At 42.5% G+C, this 25,188-nt stretch overlaps 1 protein-coding gene across 1 annotated transcript in view; it reads left to right on the forward strand.

The window, feature by feature from the left end:
* Positions 1-25,188, forward strand: part of RXFP1 (relaxin family peptide receptor 1) — a 353,272-nt gene that overhangs the window by 74,747 nt on the left and 253,337 nt on the right. Inside the window, exon 2 of the mRNA XM_040332335.1 lies at positions 19,026-19,169. Within this exon, the coding sequence (XP_040188269.1) occupies positions 19,026-19,169 (144 nt within the window). The remainder of the gene's footprint in view (positions 1-19,025; positions 19,170-25,188) is intronic.

Genomic DNA, 25,188 nt, shown 5'->3' on the forward strand with positions numbered 1-25,188 from the left:
TAAAAGAGTCAGGCCAGTCGGGCATCTTACTAGGGCAATCATGGTTACTGAAAATCATAGTTTCCGTTTTGGAGCCATTAAGCTTGAGGTAATTGGCTCCCATCCAGGTTCTAATCTCCTCCAAACAAGAGGCAAGATCCACGTGCCTCTAGTTGGTCCTGGGGAGGCGAAAGTATATCTGGGTATCGTCTGCGTAGACGTGGAAGAGGAGGTTATGGCGACGTATGATGTACAACAATGGTCTCATGTAGATATTAAACAGGATGGGCGATAATGTCGAACCCTGAGGGACCCCACAGGAGAGAGAACTATCAGCAGAGTAATACGGTCCCAATCTTAACCGCTGAACTCTCTCCTGCAGAAAAGAGGCCATCCATGCCAAAGCAGTACCATCAGTGCCAGCCACAGTCCCTAGTCCTTCCAACAGTCTGGTGTGATCGATGGTATCGAAAGCTGCAGACAGATCCAGAAGTACAAAGGCCGAGGTGTCATTCCTATCCAAAGACCTGAGGAAATCATCCTGGACTTTAACCAAGGCCGTTTCTGGGCCTCTGCCAGCTCAGAATCCTGACTGGAGGTCATCGAAGATGTTGTTAGATTCCAAGTGAGGCTGATACTGCCATACCGCTGCTCTTTCCATGATCTTAGCAAGGAATGGTAAGGTGGAAATAGGTCAATTGTTAACTAAGCAGGGAGCGTGGCAAGTTAGATTTCTTCAGCAGTGGTATAACCACCGCCTGCTTTCGAATATTTGGCACCGCTCCAGATGAAAAAGATGTGCTTATAATGTCCGCTATAAAAGGGGCCATGGTCTCACAAGCATCCTTCATCAGTTGTGCAATGCAGGGATCGAGCGCAAAGGACGATGCCCTAAGAGACTTGAGGATGATTTTTATTTCCAGGGGGGTGACAGGAGAAAAACTGTCAAAACGATTGCCCCTATACACAGGTATAGACTCAGAGTAATTAATGTTTTCAATATTATCTCTAATACTCTGACTCTTATCCATGAAATAGTCAGCAAGCACCTGACAGAAGTCACCCGAAACTTCTTCAGGAGCTTGGGTACATGACGGATTAGCAAGAGCTCTTGCGGTCCGAAAAAGCTCTGCTGCCGAGTTGTTCGCCTTTTTAATTTTTCTGGTAAAAAATACATTTTTAGCCTCAACGATTTATAGATTTTTAGATTAGTGTTATAGACCACCTTGGACTCTGGGGTAGGGTTCTTCCTCCATTTTCTTTCGCTAGCCCTGCAAGCCCACTTCAGTTCCCTCGTTTGTTGGGTGAACCAAAGTGGGTTAGCTTTCTCAGCTCTAAATATTTGAGACAACACAATATCAAGAGCATTGGTAATCGCACGATTAAAAATCTCTACCTTAATGGAAACATCATAAGTCTTATAGAAAAAAGTGCTATTTATAGCAATTAAAAACTGAGTCTGAAAGTCTTTAATGGATAATCTAGAGTAATTACGCATAGGCTTGTTGGTATTTACTCTTGAGGGAATTTGCGGCTCCTTCTTATTAGGGAGACCTAATTGCTCAAATTCCATAAAAGCATGATCGCTCCAAGGCACCATAATAGGAATATGTATAACTGACTAGCCTGCCTGCTCTATCTACCTGCAAAAAATTACACTCTCTCTCTGTCTCTCTCTCTGTTCTCTCTTAACCACCGCAACACATTACACAAGGCCGACCTGCAGGTGGCTTTTTATAGTTTGGGGCGTGTACTAAACCCCCTGAGCCATAATTGGCCAAAGCCACTCGAATTTGGCGCGAACAGCCCATAACGTTCTTATTTCGACGAACTGTCGAACATAAGATGTTCGAGTCGAACATGAGTTCGACTCGAACACGAAGCTCATCCCTAGTTATAATTCATCTATGGATGCAATTCACCTGTATGAGTTAAATGTTATATATGTTATGTAGCGCTACCCCACAAAGGAGCTGCTTGAGTATGTTTGGTTCTGTACTCACAACCCCAATATCAGTCCCAGCCCCTCTGGCACACCTAGTAAACAGTGTTAATGCAAGCACAGTAGTAAATAGACTCAACTGTGGTAAACCAGGAAGTATACTTACTGTAGACTCTTTACCACACAGCAAACAGTAATGGTGTAACCCATGTGACAGTAGAAGCTACTGTCAAGGTAAAATGGACAGTTTGCTAAATACAGGGTATGCACATGTGCGAGGCGCAAGACTACAGAGCGTAGATGTGGACTGGAGAATACTGCTTTTGCAGATTTCTCCAGGTTTTGGTATTTTGGCATGGGGCTCTGTAGTTTGGAGGTTCCACAGTGTCTTGGGTGAGACGGGATCTCCAACCCTGTATCCAGACTTTGATTACCAGCAGGATGTGTGCTCGGGTGAGCACAGCCCTTATATTGAGTGTATGAGAAGACCTCATGGCTCCCAGTTGGAGACAGCTCCACACCAAGAGACAGGAGGTCTTCAGGAGTCAGAGAGGCTGTAGGAGACAGCCAGAACATTGGAGACTGCAAGTGGCAGAGCTGTGGACGCTAAAGGGAAACCATCTACTTTGAGGAGTCCGGTGGTCTGGGTGACCCAGATAAAGTGCAGAAGTACTGCTACAGATACTGCTACAGAGAGCCAGATGGGCTAGCATTTTCTGTTCTGTGTATTTGATGGAGAAGAACCCCTGCGCGGGAAACCTTTTTTTGGACTTTTATTTTGCCTTTTTAATAACAATTGGCTACCATGCCCTTAAATATAGTTCCTGACTGGCTTGAATCACTGGAAAAACACATCTACCACAAGAACTAAACAACCCACATCCCACACCCAGTAGTCAAAAATAACAAAACTCAGATTTATAACAGTATAGCACAAAGCTATGTGCAAATTTTTAAATAGCACAATCAAAGCAACTTAAATGGATCTAATGTGCTTAGGCATAAGGGGAAACAGGACTGGCTGTTGACGGTCAGTCTATTTCCCTAAAATCCTGAGATGACAGACCCAGGCGGTAAACACGTGATGCAACAGGCAACAATATGAATTATCAGCTTTAGGCTCAAAGTTAGAGTTCCTCCTTAGTGAGCATAACTATAATCACAGAGGGACTGTTAAATGAAGAAGAAACAGGAAATGTTTGGTATCTTCAGCTAGCTCTGCATTAGTGCACTTGCTGTCCTGTTTGTCAGGATGAGCAAAGTGAATTTAAAGATATCCTGACATACAAGAGTGATGTTATACAAACATATAAATGCACACCACCATAAGGCCTTGAGCATTTATAAAATTTACAGACACACTTGATCTTATGTTCCTAATAATGTACATTTATATTCATCAAATACTTCTAGAATAATTATTTACCGTATATACTCGAGTATAAGCCGACCCAAATATAAGCCAAGGCACCTACTTTTACCACAAAAAAATGGGAAAATGTATTGACTCGAGTATAAGCCTAGGGTGAGAATGCAGTAGCTACTGTAAGTGGAAAAAAGGGTCAACAGTGCCAAATTGCAGCTTCACTGTGCCCATTTGCATGCCTCAGCCTCACTGTGTCATCTCACTGTGCCTCCTATCAGTGTCCATCAGTGCCTCCTATCAGTGCCTCCTATCATTGGCCATCAGTGCCTCATATCAGTGACCATCAGTGCCTTCCATTAGTGACCACTGATCTCACTGCTTCCCCTTCTCCCCTCTATTGTGTGCTATTCACACTGGCAATCATTGACGTTCTATTTCTCCGTCAGTCCGGGATAAGAGAGGACACACAGCTGATCTCACTGCTCCCCCTTCTCCCCCTCCCCTCTCCTGTGTGCTCCGCGGGAAAGGTGAGCTTGTTAGCTTAACACCTGACTGACCACGGAGCACACAGGAGAGGGGAGGGGGAGAAGGGGGAGCAGTAAGATCAGCTGTGTGTCTTCTCTCATCCCGGATGGATGGGAAAATAGAACTTCAATGATTGCCGGTGAGAGTCAGTGCTCAGCCTGACAAGGAGGAGGCGACGCCTGGTTACACTGCACGGCCACCTGTATCACAGCACCTGGGGATTAGGCTGCAGACACAGACTCGAGTATAAGCCAAGAAGGGGATTTTCAGCACAAAAAAATGTGCTGAAAAACTCGGCTTATACTCGAGTATATACAGTAATCCTTCTGAATTTAAGCACATAATCTATACTGCTTTATGTAATTGTCATGTTATGTAGTTTATATAAAGCACACAGTATTCTTTAAAACCTAAAGATTTGGGGCATTTTTTCATACTCTTGTTATATAATCTGGCATTAACATCTTCACAAAAAAAATGTCAAGATAAGCTACATTTAATTTTCAATCCCACGTACTACTTCAACAATTTCTGAGTCATAGAGGTATGTCAGACAGAAAGTGTTGCAGAAAGTGTTGCTGAATGTTCAATTCAAAAACACATTTTATAACATTAATAAAGGTGATGAGAACTGCCCAGGAATTTTAATAAGATCTTTTTCTTTTACATAAAAGCACTTTGGATATGTTGTAAAGTGCTCAGCTTGTTTTTAACATTCATATTCCATCCTAAATTATTACTAGGTTAGCATGGTTACCTTCCGCTTCTAAGTTTTTTGGATTTTAGGAATGTTCTTTGAATAAAATTAGTTTGTTCTTCATGCATTTGCATTGGCTTCCTCAGGGAGTAACATATGGCACTGTTCGAATACAGTAAATGGGAAAGCTACACCAACTTGACATGTTCCTCCTCTGAAGTGTGATCCATAACTCCATTCTAAGAGAGCACTTGGGACAAAAAAAAATTAGAACAGGTATGCCTGGAAATAGCCCATTACTTCTAAGGCCCCATACACACGATAGAATTTATCCGCGAATACGGTCCAGCGACGTGCGCGACGCTGTCATATAAGGAAATCCACGCATGCGTCGAATCATTACGATCGATTTGTTGAGCATGTCAGCAAATATTTTATCTGCCGAAAAGCGATTCGACAGATAAATATCCGCTGAAATGTATCCGCTGGAATGTACACACCATAGAATCTATCCGCTGAAACCCATTCGCTGGGATTTTTCAGCGGATGGATTCTATTGTGTGTATGGGGCCTTAAGGGTGCAGTTAGCTACACCAGAAGCTAAGCAGAATATGAGCTGATTGTAAGGTTGCTGGTTCAACTAGACCCAGGCTTTAAGGACAATATGGATGTATGGAGGCTCCCCAATGCATTGGCCAGTGAAAACATCCACACGCAGATATGGTATGTCCAAACTAGACTTTATTTCTAATGCGTACTTGTTCATAATCAAATCATACAAAAAAAGAATGCCCTTGTCCCAGCCAATCATATCTAAGTTATTAGGTTATACAAGTAATATTCGTCACAATTATACACTGTGTGTAAAATATAGCAATCTTATTTGTGCCTGACAGATATCTGGTTTATACAGCACCTTATCTATGTTATGTTCTTCGCCTAGTACATAATAACATGGCAAGGTTCTTAGCTTTTGTGTAACTAATCCTAGAAGCTCAAGGATACATCTTTATACAAGCATTAATCACTATGGGGGAACTCTAGCCTTTCAATGTATTGATATTATGGGGGAACTCTAGCCTTTCAATCCCTCCTTTTATTGCCCTAGCCTATGCGATCACTGATTATACCATTTCTGCTCTATGGTCAACATTGCCATGCTGACCTTCTCACCCCTTTTCACATGGGGGTTAGTAATTTTCCTGGGATTTTAATAAGGAGAACATAACATGTAACAATCGGTGACAAAGAAAAATATCTTGCAACTTGAGCCAATGTGGAGTTGGAAGTGGTCTGGGACCGAAACGGGGGAGCAAATTGGGGGTCAGTCTTTGACAATGTTCAAGGTAGTTGCACCGTGGCCTGTTCCAATCCTTGGATTAAATTATCCAGTTGTGCGGCTTGTTGGTCCCTCCTTTTCTGCTCTTCTGTCGGTGCCTCCGGAGTTGGAAGGGGAAAAAAGGGGGATCGTCTTTATCAGGGATGCATGGATCCATTGGGTCCCTGGGAAGTAAGTACAGTTGTTCTAGAGACCTTTTTCTACTTCGTGTGGGCCGGTGTAAACGGGTCCTATATGTTTTCTTCACTGCAAGTTGTTTTATTAGGACTTTGTCTCCCGTTATGACCCGGTGGATCGGATCTGTGGAAAGAGAAGGAAAGGTCACAGCCATTGCTTCATAATTTTCGCTAAGTGTAGTTACCAGATTTCTAATGTACTCTTCCTGTATGGAGTAAATGTTAGGATCCACTTGGGGATCTTAATTTTCCATAAACCACTTCCTCTTCTGTACTGGCCTACCCATTAAAATTTCATAAGGAGAAAGGTATTTTCTTGAACTAGGGGTGTTTCTGATTTGGTGTAGTATCGAGGGTAAGTGTACTAGCCAATCTTTTAAAGTTCCTTGTGTGTCTTTCCTATTTGCAACGGACATCCCCACCTAGGGATGATTCCATGCATGAGTATGCGCACTACTGTCTGTGTGTCTTCTCTTGTGGTTTTGAATGCTTCCACCCATCGTGAGAATACATCTACGATAACCAAAAGGTATTCTTGCTATGTCCCTTTCTTTGGCATGTGGGTGAAATCTATTTGCGGATGAGTAAAAGGTGTAGTAGGATACGGGAGGTGTTCATGTTTCACCTTGTGTGGTATGTGTGCACTTACATGTGTGATGTGATGATACATGTGATGCACCGTGACACATATGCTTTTAACAAGCTTGGGTATTTTTGCGACAAAGAAATCCTTCAGTAAAATGTGTTCTGCCAATCCCCATGGTATTGGGCCATAAACAAGGATGCACTAGCTGCGGGGATGCATCATGTCCTGTCTTCCCCTCTTCGAGGAAAAGTCCATTTATGGTCTTTTCCGAGTCATCCCTCGCAAACCTTCAAATCTTTCTCTGTGGCATGTGTCTGGAGACCTAATAATGAATGATCTAGCAGTGCTATTGTGCTATAGTGTTAGTACTGGCATTTTGGTATATGCTGGCTGCTCTAGTAGCTGACTCTGCAAATGCACTCTAATAACAGCAGAATCTACAAAACCCTTGTGTACATCAGATAAAACAGTGGAAGTCATAAATGACCTGGGAGAAGTGTCCCGTTGAGCAATGTGTATACAGTCATGCTGTGACACTACCTCACCCTGTTCTCCTATTTAATCCCAAAAAAAGTTATTAAAATCCTAGCTTTTGGAATAACTCCATATCCGCCCAAACTTTGAGCAGACAGGTGTGAATATTTTAAGTACCATTGTAGTTAGTCTGCCCAGGTTAAATGATGTTGCCATCCCCTACCACCATCGCTCAGGAGGCATACCCTAAACCTGAACTGGGACCACCCTTGGGAAAAAGACCCCACAGGGCAAAGCTCTACACCATGTTTTTTTTGGGCGAGGACACCTGTCATATTCTTACAACTGTCCCCTGCATACAAACATATGGAGGAGGCCAAGTCTGGGTGCTACAACCACAGCACTTTTCAGATACCTTTACTTGGGCACCCGGTTATATCTCTTATATTTTTGGAAGGGAGGTTCAGCTTTTGATGACACCTTTGGTAACAGGTAAAACAAGAAGTGGTATATTATAAAAACCAACTGTGGTGAACCCTGTGTCTATCCCATGTTCATTTGCCAGGGCAACCATAACTGCTTGTGACTGAAGACACGTTTCATGTGTCAGGCTGCGGGGCTGTGGAGGGGTCAGAGTGGCTGGCAGACATAAAAGATCACATTGATTCCAAAGATGCCCCCTGTTGACCACTTGTTCTTCTCGTTGTGGGGTTCTTAAACTTGAATTATTTTTCCCATTTATACTGGGCCAGAACTAGGTGGAATCTGTGAGTTGCACAGAACCATCAAGTGTCCGGGGCTGTAACGCAGCATCCTTAGCCGTCTGGTCTGCTTCCATATGTGAGCCTCAAATGCTAGGATTGCTACCTCAGCAAGAACCTGGAAAGCTGAAAACAGCCAATCAATCTAACTTATTGCTTGTATACATTTTGGCTCTAAGGTCCCCAAACCAAAGAGCCAAATGAGGGAATTGGGGCCAAGGTTGGACTGTCACGGTACTAATAACATAGGTGTAGAGTATGAAAAAGAACAGGTGGATAGTAAAAAACATATTTTATTGAATACAATATCAGTAAGGATACAGAGTTAAAAAACAACAAGACCAACATGGCACCAGTGTAATAATCCCCGGATGGGGGGAAAAGACAGTGGATTGAAAGTCAAGTCAGGCATCTTAACTAGTTTCGCAGCTTCTGCCGCTTCATCAGAGGGTCTACAATAAAAATGACAAGGCGTCAAACAATTGAATATTACATAAAATCATACATAGTTACATAGTTACATAGTTAGTCAGGTTGAAAAAAGACACAAGTCCATCCAGTTCAACCACAAAAAATAAAAAAACAAAATAAAAAACACAGAAAAATCCTATACACCCAACTCCATACCCACAGTTGATCCAGAGGAAGGCAAAAAACCCCAGCAGAGCATGATCCAATTTGCTACAGCAGGGGAAAAAATTCCTTCCTGATCCCCCGAGAGGCAATCGGATTTACCCTGGATCAACTTTACCTACAAATCTTAGTACTCAGTTATATTCTGTACATTTAGGAAAGAATCCAGGCCTTTCTTAAAGCAATCTACTGAGCTGGCCAGAACCACCTCTGGAGGGAGTCTGTTCCACATTTTCACAGCTTTTACTGTGAAAAAACCTTTCCGTATTTGGAGGTGAAATCTCTTTTCCTCTAGACGTAAAGAGTGCCCCCTTGTCCTCAGTGTTGACCGTAAAGTGAATAACTCAACACCAAGTTCACTGTATGGACCTCTTATATATTTGTACATGTTGATCATATCCCCCCTTATTCTCCTCTTCTCAAGAGTGAATAAATTCAGTTCCTCTAATCTTTCCTCATAGCTGAGCTCCTCCATGCCTCTTATCAGTTTGGTTGCCCTTCTCTGCACTTTCTCCAGTTCTCCAATGTCCTTTTTGAGAACTGGTGCCCAAAACTGAACTGCATATTCCAGATGAGGTCTTACTAATGATTTGTACAGGGGCAAAATTATATCTCTGTCTCTGGAGTCCATACCTCTCTTAATACAAGAAAGGACTTTGCTCGCTTTGGAAACCGCAGCTTGGCATTGCATGCCATTATTGAGCTTATGATCAACTAAAACCCCCAGATCCTTCTCCACTACAGATCCCCCCAGTTGTACTCCCCCTAGTATGTATGATGCATGCATATTCTTAGCCCCCAAGTGCATAACTTTACATTTATCTACATTAAACCTCATCTGCCACTTAGTCGCCCAATTAGACAGAGCATTGAGGTCGGCTTGTAAATTGGAGACATCCTGCAAGGATGTTATTCCACTGCATAGCTTGGTGTCATCTGCAAAGACAGAAATGTTACTTTTGATCTCAGACCCAATATCATTTATAAATATATTGAAAAGTAAGGGTCCCAGCACTGAACCTTGGGGTACACCACTGATAACCTTGGACCATTCAGAGTAAGAATCATTAACCACGACTCTCTGAATTCTGTCTTTCAGCCAGTTTTCTATCCATTTACAAACTGATATATCCAATCCTGTAGACCTTACCTTACACATGAGCCGTGTGTGCGGAACTATATCGAACGCTTTTGCAAAATCCAAATATATCACGTCCACAGCCACGCCTCTGTCCAGGGTTTTACTTACCTCTTCATAAAAGGAAATCAGGTTTGTCTGACAACTTCTGTCTTTCATGAATCCATGTTGTCTGCTGCTTAAATAGTTTTTTTCCAGCAAGAACTCATCCATGTGGTCTTTTATTAAACGTTCCAGTATCTTCCCAACTATAGAAGTTAGACTAATAGGTCTATAGTTACTTGGTAAAGACTTTGTTCCCTTTTTAAATATGGGCACCACATTGGCCCTGCACCAATCCAGTGGTACTATTCCTGTCTTTAATGAGTCCCTAAATATTAGATACAGTGGCTTTGAAATGACAGAGCTCAACTCACCTAGGATCCGTGGATGGATGCCATCAGGTCCAGGTGCTTTATCCACCTTTATTCTGTCTAAATATTTCTGGACCATATCACTTTTGAGCCATTGTGGATTTGAGGCTGTGTCACTCCCACCCCCATTTTGGACATGAGCTCCCCCATGCTCCATTGTATACACAGAGCTGAAGAAAACATTTAATAAATTTGCCTTCTCTTTGTCCCCAGTCACCCACTCTAGATTATTTTGTAAGGGGCCTACATGCTCAGACTTCACCTTTTTACTATTAATATATTTAAAGAATTTTTTGGGGTTTGTCCTACTATCTTTTGCAATCTGTCGTTCGTTTTGAATTTTTGCATCCTTGATTTCATTTTTGCATATCCTGTTATATTCTTTGTAACATTTAAACAACACTAGTGTTCCTTCGTTTTTATATTTTTTAAAAGCTACTTTCTTATTGTTTATAGCTTTTTTAACTTTGACCGTGAGCCACATAGGTTTTATTTTTAGCCTTTTAAACTTATTGCCCATGGGAACATACTTTGCAGTGAGGTTCCACACAGTCTTTTTGAAGAATTCCCATTTCTGTTCTGTGTTCAGCTGTGCCAATAGTCCCTCCCAGTCCAAGTCCTGGAGAGCAGCCCTCATCCTTGGAAAATTTGCTCTCTTAAAATTTAGTGTTTTAATATTTCCTGTATGTATTTCTTGCTTATAGTTAACATTAAATGAAATCATGTTATGATCACTGCTACCCAGGTGTTCCTTTATCTGAACATTAGTAATAAGCTCTGCATGGTTTGAGATTATCAGGTCCAACAGGGCATCATTCCTAGCTGGGGCCTCAATAAACTGCACCATAAAATTGTCCTGCAATAGGTTTTTAAATTTTTGTCCTTTAACTGTCCCAGAAGTGCCATTAATCCAGTCAATTTCTGGGTAGTTAAAATCCTCCATTATTATCACCGTCCCAGACCTTGCAGCCCTTTCCATCTGTGCAAGGAGCTGAGTCTCCACCTCCTCATTAACATTGGGTGGTTTATAACAAACTCCAATGATTAATTTTGAACTACGCACATCTGTATGCAGTTCCACCCATAATGCTTCAGCCTCATCACACTCTCCATCAACCAGGTTCTCTTTCACGCTTGCTTTGAGGTCACTTCTCACATAGAGACAGACACCTCCACCATACATAGGGGAACAAAGGACTCGACTGCTCACCTAAAAAAAACCCCACACACAGGAGGCGGGGAGGGTGGCTGCCATCGCATGGGGTACCAGATGGCTACAGAGGGGTGCGTGTGTAGACGAATGGACCTACTTGTCGGGTATATGGAATAAAATTAGTATGTATATTAAGCCCTGAGCACGTGGGGGGAAGAATAACTTATTGCTTGATTGATTTACCTGCCGAAGTAAAACAACTTCTGGCCCTTTAAGTGAAACCAAAAAACCCTCTGTCTCTATATATAAATATATCCACTGACCCCGAGTAAAGGATCCAATGACTCTGAATACAGAGTGTCCTTTTGGGTGCAAACTCAACCCGTCCTTACAACTGGCCTCCAAAGAGTAACTACATACTGTAGCAGGGCCGATCTATGTGTAGGTGTGGTCTCGTAGGTGGGCTTGCAATGTGGTCTGGAGCATAATTGCGTAGACAACAAAGGTACATAACCCTGAGGATATTATGCAATAGGTTAGTCATCGGCCGTGAGGGACACATTTCCCAAAAGATTGGCCAGTCCACAAAGGGATGCCCTCTCCTCGTCCACCAGGACACAAAAACATATTTGCTAAACCAATCACTATGAAGTGAAGTGGGTAGCATTAAATGGTGTGGCTGTGCAAGGCACTTCAGGTAAAAACTGGTTCTCCAAGTATAACTGGAAACTGTTTTCCCTCAAGTCCTGTATAGAGTAGCTACAGGGTTTATAGAGGTGTTCTTGGATGATATCCAGTATCTTCTAGAAGTTTTTTGACTATGCCTCAGAACAGGGTGTCAGCATCACTACAATCGCTCACTAATACACAGATTAGGCTTAATAAGCATTTAAAGTGTTATGTTCCCTTAAGATGCAATGTTTGCAAAACCCTTCGTGTTTTTTGGCAAAATGACAAATGGCAATATTTTGCACGGAGATACCCTAATATGTGCCTGTTAATGTGCAAGAATCATTTTTTTCAAAATAAACTTCCTGTTAGGACATATACCTATTTGGCATCCTGCCAACTATTTTCATATTTTACAAAAAAATTGGGCTAACTTAACCTACTTTTAGTGATGCGTGAGAAGATTGATGGAGTGAGCTAAGGGGTGGAGAGATATATTTGGGTGTCATCAGCGTAGAAATTATATTGGAAGCCATAGGAGGCTATCATCTGACCCAGAGAGGAGGTGTAGTTTGAAAATTGGAGAAGAGAGAACATTGTGGGACCCCAACAGAGAAAGGAAGAGGAGAGGAGGAAGTAGAATTGTAAGTGGCACTGAAGGTGTGGTAGGATAGGTAGGATGAGAGCCATTGAAGAGCACAGCCATGGAGACCGAAGGAGTAAAGTTTATTGAGGAGGAGGGGGTGATCAACCGTATCAAAGACAGCTGAAAGGATCAGAAGTAGGAGTGTAGAATAGTGTCCGTTGGTTTTTGCTGTTAGTAAGTAATTTGTAAGTAAGTTTTAGAAGAGCAGTTTCTGTGGAGTGTTTAGGGCAAAATCCAGACTGAAGGGGATCAAGAAGGTTATTCTTAATGAGGTGGTCACTCAGTTGGTTGTAGACCAGGAGTTCAAGGAGTTTAGAGGAAAAGGGGAGCACGAAGATAGGGCGTAGATTGTTAAGATTGGTATGGTCCAAGGATAGCTTTTTTTTAAGCATAGGGGTGACCAGTGCATGTTTTAGAGCATTAGGGAAGATGCCAGAAGAGAGGGAGAGATTGAAGATGTGGGTTAGAGAGTGTAGGATAGAGTCAAGAGGGTGACCCGAGTATTTGAGAGGGAATAGGGTTCAGGGGACAAGTGGTTAGGTGGGCATTGGAAATGAGTTTAGCAACTTTGCCTATAGTAGCAGGTTTGAAAAAGGGGAGTGTTAATTGTACCTGTTGACATGGCGTGGGGGAGATACCTGTAGAGTGGTGATTTCATCACAAATTGAATCAATCTTTTTTTAAAGTGACTAGCAATCTCCTGGGCAGTGAGTGAGTTAGTGGGTGAAGGACGAAGTAGAGAGGTAGAGAAGAGTTGACCCGGACTGGATGAGAAGGTGTTAATGACAGTTATAAAAAAGGTCTGCTTGGCAGTGTGGAGGCAATAATTGTATTTATGGAGTGCAGATTTGTATTGGTTGAAGTCTTTGAGAGACTTAAGCCTTGTACACACGATCAGTCCATCCGATGAAAACGGTCTGAAGGACGTCTATAAATAACCGATCGTGTCAGAACGAGGTGACGTAAAACACAACAAAGTGATGAAAAAAACGAAGTTCAATGCTTCCAAGCATGCGTCGACTTGATTCTGAGCATGCGTGGGTTTTTAACCGACGGTTTTGCATACTAACGATCGGTTTTGACCTATCGGTTACCATCCATAGGTTAAATTTTAAAGCAAGTTGCCATTTTTTTTACCTAAGGTTAAATAACCTATGGGGCCTACACACGATCGGTTTGGACTGATGAAAACGGTCCCTCAGACCGTTTTCATCGGTTTAACCTATCGTGTGTATGAAGCTTTAGTCTTATGCCACAGATGCTCAAGAGCACGGCTACTTTTTTGAGACTTCCGGTGTCATCTGTTTACCAGGGTTGTAGGGGTCAAGGCCTGATTCAGTGCGTAGTGCGGGGGGCTAGGTTGGGACAGGACAGGGGATTTTGTCAAAGAGGTGATCAGTAGTAGAATAGAGAAGAAAAGGGTTGAAGTGGCAAAGGTTTCTATGGGTGAAGGTAAGGCGATTGGAGGGAAAGGTGGTGGAAGACAGGGAGAGAGAGAAATTAGTAAGGTGGTGATCAGAGAGAGGGAAGGGATTGTTGGAGAGGTTGCATGGAGTGCATAGGTAGGAGAATACAAGGTCGAGGGTGTTGCCATCAGAGTGACTAAAAGCCTGTATCCATTGCTTCAGGTCAAATAAGGAGGTTAGACTAAGAAGTTTAGAAGTAACAGGAGTGTTTGTATTAACAGGGATGTTGAAGTCACCGAGAAGGATTGTGGGAATTTCAGAAGAGAGAAAGTTGGGAAGTCAGGCAGAAAAGTAATCAAGGAAAGTCAATAATGGTCCAGGGGGCTGGTAGATCACAGCAATTCTTAAGGAAGTTTGAGAGAATAGACGTATACAGAGAGCTTCAAAAGAGGAGAGGGGGGAGAGTGAAGAACCTGGAAGGTGCTCTGTGGGGATAGAAGCATTCCCACTCCACCTCCCTTGCGGCCCATTAGGTCTAGGGGAGTGAGTCCAGAGCAGGCCCCTGTGGAAGAGGGAAGCAGGAGAAGGAGTGAGGGATTCATGAAGCCAGGTTTTGGTGACAGCAAGTAGATTAACACCTTCAATACAGGGCTTTTATACCCAACTCCATACCGGGCCTATTCTGGCACTTCTCTCCTACATGTACAAATCATCATTATTTTGCTAGAAAATTACTCAGAACCCCCAAACATTATATATTTTTTTAGCAGACACCCTAGGGAATAAAATGGTGGTCATTGCAACTTTTTATCTTGCACTGTATTTGTGTAATCATTTTTCAAACGCCTTTTTTTGAAAAAAAAATGGTTTCATTAATTAAAAAATAACAAAACATTAAAGTTAGCCCAATTTTTTTGTAAAATATGAAAGATGATGTTACACTGAGTAAATAGATACCTAACATGTATCACGCTTTAAAATTGCGCACACTCATGAAATGGCGCCAAACTTTGTTACATAAAAATCCGCTTTGAAAACATTTACAGGTTACCAGTTTAGAGTTTAGTGCTAGAATTGTTGCACATGCTCTAACGCACGCGCCGATACCTCACATATGTGGTTTGAGCGACGTTTACATACGTGGGCGGGACTTACGTGTGCGTTCGCTTCTGAGCACGAGCTACCGGGGACAGGGGGGTTTTAATTTTTTTTTGTGATCACTTTTATTCCTATTACAAGGAATGTAAACATATAACGTCCACCCGGGATGGAAGATGTCCTTTGTGGACGTCATATGTCTATGTGCGGTATTGAAGTGGTTAAAGGCGTTAGTGACGAAGAGGTCATGAACAGCGGTGAGTTTGTTGCAGACAGATCGGGCATTCCAGAGGGCACAGAAGAAAGAGATGCTGGTTTGGGGAAGGAGAGGAATGGAGACTAAATTACATAAATTACAGCTACTGCCAGAGGGTGTGGGGTGATGGTGATGGGTGTGTTTGAATAAGGGAGGTCTAGGGTTTGGGAATATATCTCCAGAGGTTAGAAGAAGCAAAAGAGTAAGGCCGCCTACACACGGTCGAACATGTCCGCTGAAACTGGTCCGCGGACCAGTTTCCGCGGACATGTCCGACCGTGTGTACGGCCTAGCGGACAGGTTTCCAGCGGACAAAAGTTTCTTAGCAAGCTAAGAAACTTGTCCGCTGAAAACATGTCTGTCGGACATGTCCGATGGTTAGTACACCTAATCGGACATGTCCGCTGGTTATGACGTGTAACCAGGGTCCCGAAATCCCGCGCATGCGTCAAGTTGATCGACGCATGCGTGGAAGCATTGCACTTCCGTGTTTGAGAACGTCGGTGTCTTCTATGTCACCGCGTTCTCTGTCCGCAGGGATTTTGGTCTGATGGTGTGTACACACCTCAGACCAAAAGCTCCCAGGAGACATGTCCGATGAAAACGGTCCGCGGACCGTTTTCATCGGACATGTCTCCTCATGTGTACGGGGCCTAAGGGAAGTAATATGAGAATACGATTTATATGAGGGATATGTCTTAGCATCCCAGGGGTTTTATTAGCATGTGGAATTAGAATTAGAAGGAGGTGATGAGTGCAGTAATAAGGAGAGAGCAGAAGTGAGGGTGATATGTACAGATTGTGTGGTGGAGAAGAGGGGTGAAGAAAATAGAGTTTGAGGAGAAAGGCTGAAATTGTGAACAGGAGAGGTAAAAAGTGCATGTTTCAGAGAGGAAGGAGAGATGATTTGGAAATTAGGTCACCTGCAGTCTGGTGTTTTGTAAACTAGTTTACTATTGATGTTCGCTTTGTGCAAATCGCTGAAGTGCTATATTCACAAAAGCTAAAAATTAGACAGTGAAAAAGTAAAATAAAATAAAAAATGGTGAGAGTACACAAATTTTTATCAAATACACAAAAAAAAGGAAAAAAATGCAAAGAACATTAAATATAACAATAATGTATAAGTTAATTCAATTATTATAAATACCGTAGTTTATAACAAATATAGACTACCCTATATACACCCAAAAACACAACCTTTAAATAAAAGTAAAAATTAGTTATTTTGCATAGAAATTAATTCTGTCAAAATCACTCTACTAAACCCTCAAAGAATACCCAAGTGCAAGTGTGCACAATGAAATCACCTCATCTAGGATTTCATTGAACCCTACAAACGATGGTTGAGGTTGAGGAACACTCCAGCAGCACTAAAAATATCTTTATGTAAACAGGAGTTGGGTGACCTCCTAAATGGTTGTCAACACAAACTAATTTAAACTCAAACTGTAGCAGTGACTGGGAATCAGCAGTTTGACCCTATAAATAGGATATGCTGGATGATTAGGTGGGCCCTTCACACTTCCTAGGCACATACAATGGGTCATGCCCTAGCTACAGTGCTTTGAAAAAGTATTCATACCTCTTGAAATTTTCCACATTTTGTCATAATACAACCGAAACTGTACATGTATTTTATTGGGATTTTATGTGATAGACCAACACAAAGTGGAACATCATTTTGAAGTGGATGGAAAATAACTGATTTTCATTTTTTTTTTTACAAATAAATATGTGAAAAGTGTGGCGTGCATTTGTATTCAGCCCTCCTGAGTCAATACTTTGTAGCACCATCTTTCACTGCAATCACAGCTGCAAGTCTTTTTGGATATGTCTTTACCAGGTTTGCACATCTAAAGAGTGAAATCTTTGCCCATTCTTCTTTGCAAAATAGCTCAAGCTTTGTCAGATTGGATGGAGAGCATCTGTGAACAGCAATTTTCAAGTCTTGCCACAAATTCTTAATCGGATTTAGGTCTAGACTTTGACTGGGCCATTCTAACACATGCATATGCTTTGATCTAAACCATTCCATTGTAAATCTGATTGTATGTTTAGAGTTATTTTAGAGTGTAGGTGAACCTCCACCCTAGTCTCAGGTCAGGTGAACGGGCTCAGGTGGAATGCACTACCAACCACCATCCAACTGGAGTTGGACCACTTGGCCTTCAGGAGAAAGATTAAAACCCATCTCTTCTGAGGTCAAGGGGTTTCTTACCCATTAAATGGATACAGCGCCCAGAGGCGAATTCAGTTTGCATGTGTTGCGCTTTACAAGTTTCTCACTCACTCACTCAGGTAAGTAAAACGGGGGGCTGGGGGGGCCATCATTGCCAGATTTTTTTAAACCTTAGTGCATAGGATACATTAAGGTGAAAAAAAACGAACCCCTTTAATTCTCTTTCAGTTCAAATGCATGTGACAACTCAACACCTCTCATAAAACAAATGCAATATTCTTATTTCAAAAAACAAAAAAATGTAGTCTTTTGAAATCAAACTTTGTGTAATGAAATCAGTGTCCTTATTTCAAAGAATGTGCTTTCATGTGAAATTAATTAACCACCACTAGTTGTGTTTCAATTGGAATCTTCTTATATATGTGACCACCACCATCAGATGTGCCCTTATCTGAAGTGCAGGACCTTACATACTAGGTATGGTAAAATACGCTTGTGTCCTATGTCGGAAAAATAATGGACATCCAGATTTCTTGGGCAATTCATCATAAATTCTTCAAAAAGTGCTTTGTACAGTGATTAAAATAATGTATCCAAAGTTGCCTTGCTCATATTCCCCACCAACCAGTGTTCACCTCCACTGTGTGTGCTAAATACTCACCGAATATATTTTCTGGTATATACCACCAGCAAGATTCGCATATAGGAAGAGTCCCTCTATGAATCTTCCGGAGGTAATATAAGCACAGCCAACACGATTTTTCACTCACAGAGCCAGCAACTTTCATTGGAAGAAAGTAAAAGGAAGAACTGTTATAGTGAAAAACTGTTTGTATATTATTGTAAAACACCATATACACACCATCCACTTACAATAAAAAGTTTCTCATCTGACAATGACATCTATCGCATAAAATTGTAAACAGGCCACTGGCTGCAAGCACGGACCCGAAGAACCGTTTTGACGTCTGTCTCTTGGACACAGCACATGGGTGGCTGAGATCAATTATTGTTGACAATTTTAGGGTAATTGTCTTATATATTTAATTAATTGATATCAAAGCAAGAGTATTCACAAATCTTCCAAGATGCAGACATTAGCAGACAGAAAAAAATAGCCCTTGTGTAAAAAAGTGCATGATCATGTGATATCTTTTAATTGCTACAGTCACCGATAGTTTCTTTACCTCCACTTTAGTTTCTATAAGCTAGTCCCTTTGTGTTGTTGGAACCATAGCATTAAAAAAAATTCTCAACAAAGTTTATCTAAAATACAATAATCCCATAAAATAAGCACGAGTTTCAGTTTATCAACAATACTGATTTGCTTGGCCAATGTAAAAAAACTGAATCTAAACATAGCCTGAGATGAAGCCTTGTAGATAGTGGTTCCAATGTGGATGCAATTAACTCATTAATGGTCATTTGAATAAAATGTTATGTATTCTACAGTAAATATGTGATCAGCTAAACATCAGAAATGTTTTAGCAGTACGGTGATGAAGCTGTTAACTGCTATCAGTTAACAGTTATCTTATTCACTTATACAAGTAAAAATAACCCACTACCTTTTTCTTTTTTACTAGTTGCATTAGCAGAATGTGTGCATTCCGAAGTCTCCTGTCCTCTTGGATACTTCCCCTGTGGCAATATCACAAAGTGTCTTCCTCAGTTCATGCACTGTAATGGAGTTGATGAGTGTGGAAACCAAGCAGATGAAGATAACTGTGGTAAGTCACAAGTTGTTGATCAAGCATTCACTTCAGCAAAAATGTCACTCTATTTGATGTATTTCCATGGGGTTTATTCAGTCCCATTAAAAAGAGTCTCTTACTTGTTTTCACTATTTTAGGAAGTTCCCGAGGCAACACAGTCTCAGCTACATGCTCCCCCAGAACAGGGATATTTATGCTGGGCTCATATAGCAGGCTAAAACAGTAACGTGTAATTAAACCCAAAAAACACAGAAGCTGACCACTTTCCATGTCTGTTGCTTTTTATTATTTGAAAGACCTTCATAATGCAGCCTGTCCCAAGGTCACTCCCCAAGCTTTTTGGTTTTTGGGTGACTACATTGCCTTGCAGGATTCTATGAAACCCCATCATAGCCCTTCTTCTGTGCATGCTAATGGGAGACAAATACAACCCATGTGTAAAAAAAACACACAGTAGGGCACAGACACCCCATGCATTACCAAAAATACGTTTATTGAACCCACAAACACAAGTTGATACTCACATGCCAGTATAAAATATCAAGTAAAGCTGATAAACTGCGGCTGGGGCGCAGCAAGCCTCATCCTAGGACCAAATGGTTGTATGGCTGATGCATTTTGGGGGTCATGTTCCTTTCCTCAGAGCTACAACCCATGTGTGTCTGTGTTGACATGCACAGGCAACCTAACAGGATCAGATGGTGTATGCATGCACAATAGCTTAGCAATGATGGAGCATGTAGTCTTGAGGAGGGGATATGGTTAGGATGACGTCTGAGCTCAGTGGAAGCTGAGGCTGTGGCTGTAAAGAGAGTCAAATGTGAGTGTTTAGGGACATTTTTGGAAATAGAAATTTATTGTGACAAACTAGTCAAGAGAAATTTTTTTTAGGGCCGCCTTTGACATGGGGCAAAAGGGGCACCTGGGCCAAATCCTTGTTGTGGGGCCAAAAGCAACTGCCCCTTGACCCCGCACTGCCTGCTAATATTTAGTTAGTGGATTTGGCTACCGCTTAGGAGATGAGGGTGGCCTGAAGCCTGTGCAGTGATTGGCCAGCTCGGTAAGGTAAACCTTGTCTGGGGAAAACACCTATCAGTCCTGGGCACAGTCACACCGATCCCTCTCCCTCACCATGTCCGACAAGCCACAGACCATCATTCTGCATCTTCACCAGAGGGTTCGGCAGGGTGTGCCTGGTGTTTGCGTGACATCCTCTGGACACAATCAAGGTGGGACTGTGGGGGGCATGGCAAGGGTCTGTGGAGGGAGGGGGTCCTGTATAATGATGGGGGTAGTATGGGAGAGGTGTCCTGCGTAATGAGGGGGGTAGTATGTCCCCTGTGCTGTCCCCTGTGCCGGTCGCGTCCATCTTCGCCCCTCTTCCTTCTGGGGCCGCGGGAGCCGTCAGTCACAGCACACGCCGGTGAAGAAACGGCACAGAGGTCCATTTCTTTACAGCGCATGCGCCAATGATGACATTGGCGCCCTACAAGTGAAATATCTCCTAAACGGGGCACGTTTAGGAGATATTTCTACTACCTATAGGTAAGCCTAATTCTAGGCTTACCTATAGGTAGAAGTCACACACACAAGTGTCTACAACCACTTTAAAGTGATTATAAATGCAAAAAAAAACTAACAAAAAAAACAAATAGGTTTATACTTACCAGATGGATGGAATGGAATTGCACAGCGCAACTCCAAACCTGCTCTTTTTGGGTCCCCAGCCAGAACTTCTGGCTTCTCCTCTCTGACGATTTCCCCCATGGGAAGCCACTTCCTATGGAGGCATTTGTGCAGGCTCACACTTAAGTCGCGCTGCCTGTGTCCAAAGACAATAGGGCTTGGCCCCGCCCCTACTGCCTCGTCACTGGCTTTGATGGACAGCAGCAGGAGCCAATGACATGGCACAGAGCGATCCCGAACCTCCTCTTCTTGAATGCCAAGTCTGCCCACTTGCCACAGCCCAGCCATTATGAGGGGATTTTTCTCTAACATACATTTTTCTTTACCTCATATCTTGTAGAACAGAGTAGCAGAAGTGAAAGTGGCAGAGGGATTGTAACAAGGAACACAAAGATCTCCCCAGAGTCTCTAAGACATGACATTTCAGTTTTGCATGGACAGATCATTTAAAAGAACACTTAAAATAACTTTTAAGTCTCAGGAAATCCCTGCTAATAAATATTACACCTACAGCTCAAAGATGTGAATGAACAATAAGCTGTAGATAGATATAGCTAGATATAGGAAAAAAATAAAAGAACAAGGAATGTGGTATACTTAGGGCCCTAGAGTACACTGGTTGTTAATGGGAAGAATGCACCTTACATTGGTGGTCAGTGGGGAGAATGTATCTCTTACAAATGCCTGGAAAGATTATTGGTGTCATTGGAAGCTGATCTGTGAGGCAGAAAAAGCGAATTGCTCAAGGAACCCCTGACAACCTCTTGAACCCTAGCTGAGAAAGGCTGCTATAAAATATAGCCATCATAAACATCAACCATTGATAACATTTTAAATGTGTGTACTTGACACAGTCTGTCAATAACATTAACAAACAGTATTTCTGAGTCTCTCTGTAACAATGTTTGATTACCTATTGATCCTGACAGAGATACTTTAATTTTCATTTTCTTTAACAAGCCAAGCTATCTATTAAAATGACAGTTACAGATCTTATAACACTGCTAGAGGTGCTTACAATAGATCCTTGATATGTCCTTTGCTACTTGTCCAGTAGGAACAGGGACAGAGCGTCTCTTATCTGCTTTATTATCTGACAGATGTTCCCCCAATTTCCTCCCCCTACCCAGTCATTGTGACTACAGGGGAGCCCAGGGACTGGAAGGAGCCTGGTGAGCCTGTGGACCTGGGAGAAATGGAGGTGGAGATGCCAGATCGTCTGCCAGATCATTCGTCCACTGAACATCCACCCAAAACGCTTATAGTTAAAGTGACTGCTGCTGCAATAGGGTTTGTTTGTGTCTTTTACTGCTTTCTTGTAACACAGCTATGGTGGAAGTAAAGGCTGGTTCACACTGGGATTGCAGAGGCACGCAATCCCTTTTGATTCCCGTACTTTACCATGTGGTGAGTTTTGACAACTCATTCATTTGAATGTGCTGCAAAATGCACTGGACCACGCAAACAGTAGTGCTTGCTTGCTTACTTTCAAAATAAAAACAACATTTTTTACATTGAACTCAAAATACTTGTGAGTATAAAAATGTAAATGAAAGAACTTGTGGAATGTGAACAGAAATCTTCAGAAAAGACAGTTAATGTCCAAAGGTTGATTACACCATAAATCCGTAATACAGTGTGACAGTGCAAGACCCTGTCACTGTGAAAAATGGAGCAGAATATGACACAGGATTCGCATTAAGGGTTAATGCGAGATTACAGACTATCGCTTCTGAGCAGAGAAAGCTGTTTTTTATTTTCTCGGGTTCTGTAGTTCTGGATCAGAACCTTCAATCCTGTGTCCGGATGTTATCAGGTGTGCCAGGTTGTTATATACTCAAGCCTGAGGATAGCTCAGAGCTCCCAGTGTGGGAGACAGAGGGTCTCACCCAGGGGTAAGAGATGCCCCAGGCAGGAGTACAGAGACAGAGGGTCTTACCCAGGGGTCAGAGATGCCCCAGCCAGGTGGGCTCCTATCATGGTGGCAGTAGAACCCCTATCCAGAGGCCTGGATTGGGCTGTGCAGCAGGGTGCTGTGACTAATAGATAAGAGAGTTAAGTGAACCAGTAGAGCTGAACAACATAGTCATATGGACTGGTGAAAAGAGCAGTCATGCTGACAACAAGGAAGCCAGGTGGCTCTGTATTTTTGTTTACATCGTTTTACATAGTTAGTCAGGTTGAAAAAAGACACAGGTCCATCTAGTTCAACCAAAAAATAAAAAAAAATACAATCCCATATACACAATCCTTCACCCATCGTTGGTCCAGAATAAGGCAAAAAAAATAAAAAATTGCAACACATGCTCCAATTTTCTACAGCAGGGAAAAAAATTTCTTTCCTAATCCCACGAGAGGCAATAAGATTTTCTCTGGATCAACTTACCGTATTTATCGCGGTATAACGCGCTCCCGCGTATACCGCGCACCCCTAAATTTGCCCCGAATCCTGTGGAAAAAACTTTTTTTTGTACTTACAGTTTTAGTGTCTTGCGCGGCGTCCATCGGCGGCCTCGAGTGTCCTCTTTGTCGGGTCCGGCGTCCGTCTGCGGCTTCGGGTATCCTCTTCGTCGGGTCCGGCGTCCTTCTGCGGCGTCCTCGCATCCTCCCTGCTCGTTTCCCGCGCCGAGTTTGAATACTGCGCCGACATATACAGAGCGCAGTACACTCGTGTATTGTGGGGCAGGCTCGGAAACTCTCGTGCTGACGTCCTGTCCATATACCTGTACTGCGCTCGGTATATGTCGGCGCAGTATTCAAACTCGGCGCGGAAAAGTGGGTATCGGCGTATACCACGCACCCACGATTTTGCCCTGATTTTCAGGGCAAAAAAGTGCGCGGTATACGCCGATAAATACGGTACCTATAAATGTCAGTATACAAAGAAACACCCGCATGAAGCGCTACACCATAAGGACGGTAAACCACAGTGTGGTCAGTGGTTAAAGAAGTTTCACTAAAACACAATCCGTGCAGCTGTCAACCACTAAGGAGACATGGGCAAAAAGCAAAAGAACAAAAACATACAGCGCACAAGGGTTAAGTGAATGTCACTTTATAGTCTGTAATGTGTGGAAAAACATATATGCATGAAAAATTGAAAAGTTGAAAAAAATTTTGAAATTTTTTTTAAAAAATGGAAGTAGCCACTAATAGCACACAGGAAAAAAGCACATTAAAATGTTTTAAAAATACTAATAACAATAGTCCGCATAACATAAGCAGCAGTTCACGTGGAGATGGTAGAGTGAAAACACATACACTTTGGGGGAGATGTTTAGGAGTGAATCCAAGTAGTGTGCATACACTTGTATGCAGAGGTAATGCAATACCTCAACAAAAGCAGGCGCTTCTACGTCTCAATGCAGGGAGATGGAATCCGTTGGTGGGATGATGACAGCCACACTGGGAGCAGATGTAGAAGTTATATCCATGCAGAGATGGATACTGCCGTTTAAAGACCACTAGCTCAGGGGCTGATGGAAAGGAAACCTTCCTCGCAAACAGAGATCTCCAGCGGCAGGGGAAGTCCTGGAGGGGAGCCACCAAGCCGGTTCAGTGACGCAGCCGCGTCACACGGGAGCGAGGAAAGGGGGATGGTAGCCTGATGGAGTCACACAGAAAGCAGGAGGTGTCCGGACACCTTCGATCCAGCGTCAGGTGACTCAAAGCACCAATCAGTGTGGGCAGAAAACGAGCAGTAGAGATGCTGGCGCTAGTGTCACTGAGAGGATTTCCCGAGTGTCGGCACTACACATCAGCTGCAGTGTGCTTGCTGCAAACATATAGGGGCATCAAAGATTGTACTGGTGAGCCGTGACTGACATGTTTCGCGTGCCAAGACGCTTTATCAAAGTCACGGACAGGCTCCACCATCTAGTTAATAAAGGGGAAGGAATAATCCCATTGGACAATAGCACGGGGAGGGGGAGGGGGAGGATTCATAGTCTTAACCCTACCATCACCACCACTTTAATGAAAACGTTTAAAAACATATAATAGAGTATATATAATATGTATAACATGACATATATGTATATAATAATCTCTCTCATGGAAGAACATATGTACATACATAGAAGATAGTCTGACATACCTTCAATACAAAAATAATAATAATAATTAATAACTAGAAAAGATACAATTTCTGGGGAAATTGTGCGGCGTGGTCTTGCCTCCACCAATACTCCTGACTGGAGACGGTGCCCCTGGAGATGTAAATGTGATCCAACCGTGTGTCGATCCAATTCGGTCCATTGCCCCATCAAAAACTGCTCCATCAAAAACTAGCCCATCAAAACTGCACCATCAAAACTGCACCATCCTACTTGCCCCATCAAAAACTGGC

This window comes from Rana temporaria, chromosome 1 (assembly GCF_905171775.1).
Source record: "Rana temporaria chromosome 1, aRanTem1.1, whole genome shotgun sequence".
NCBI lineage: Eukaryota > Metazoa > Chordata > Amphibia > Anura > Ranidae > Rana > Rana temporaria.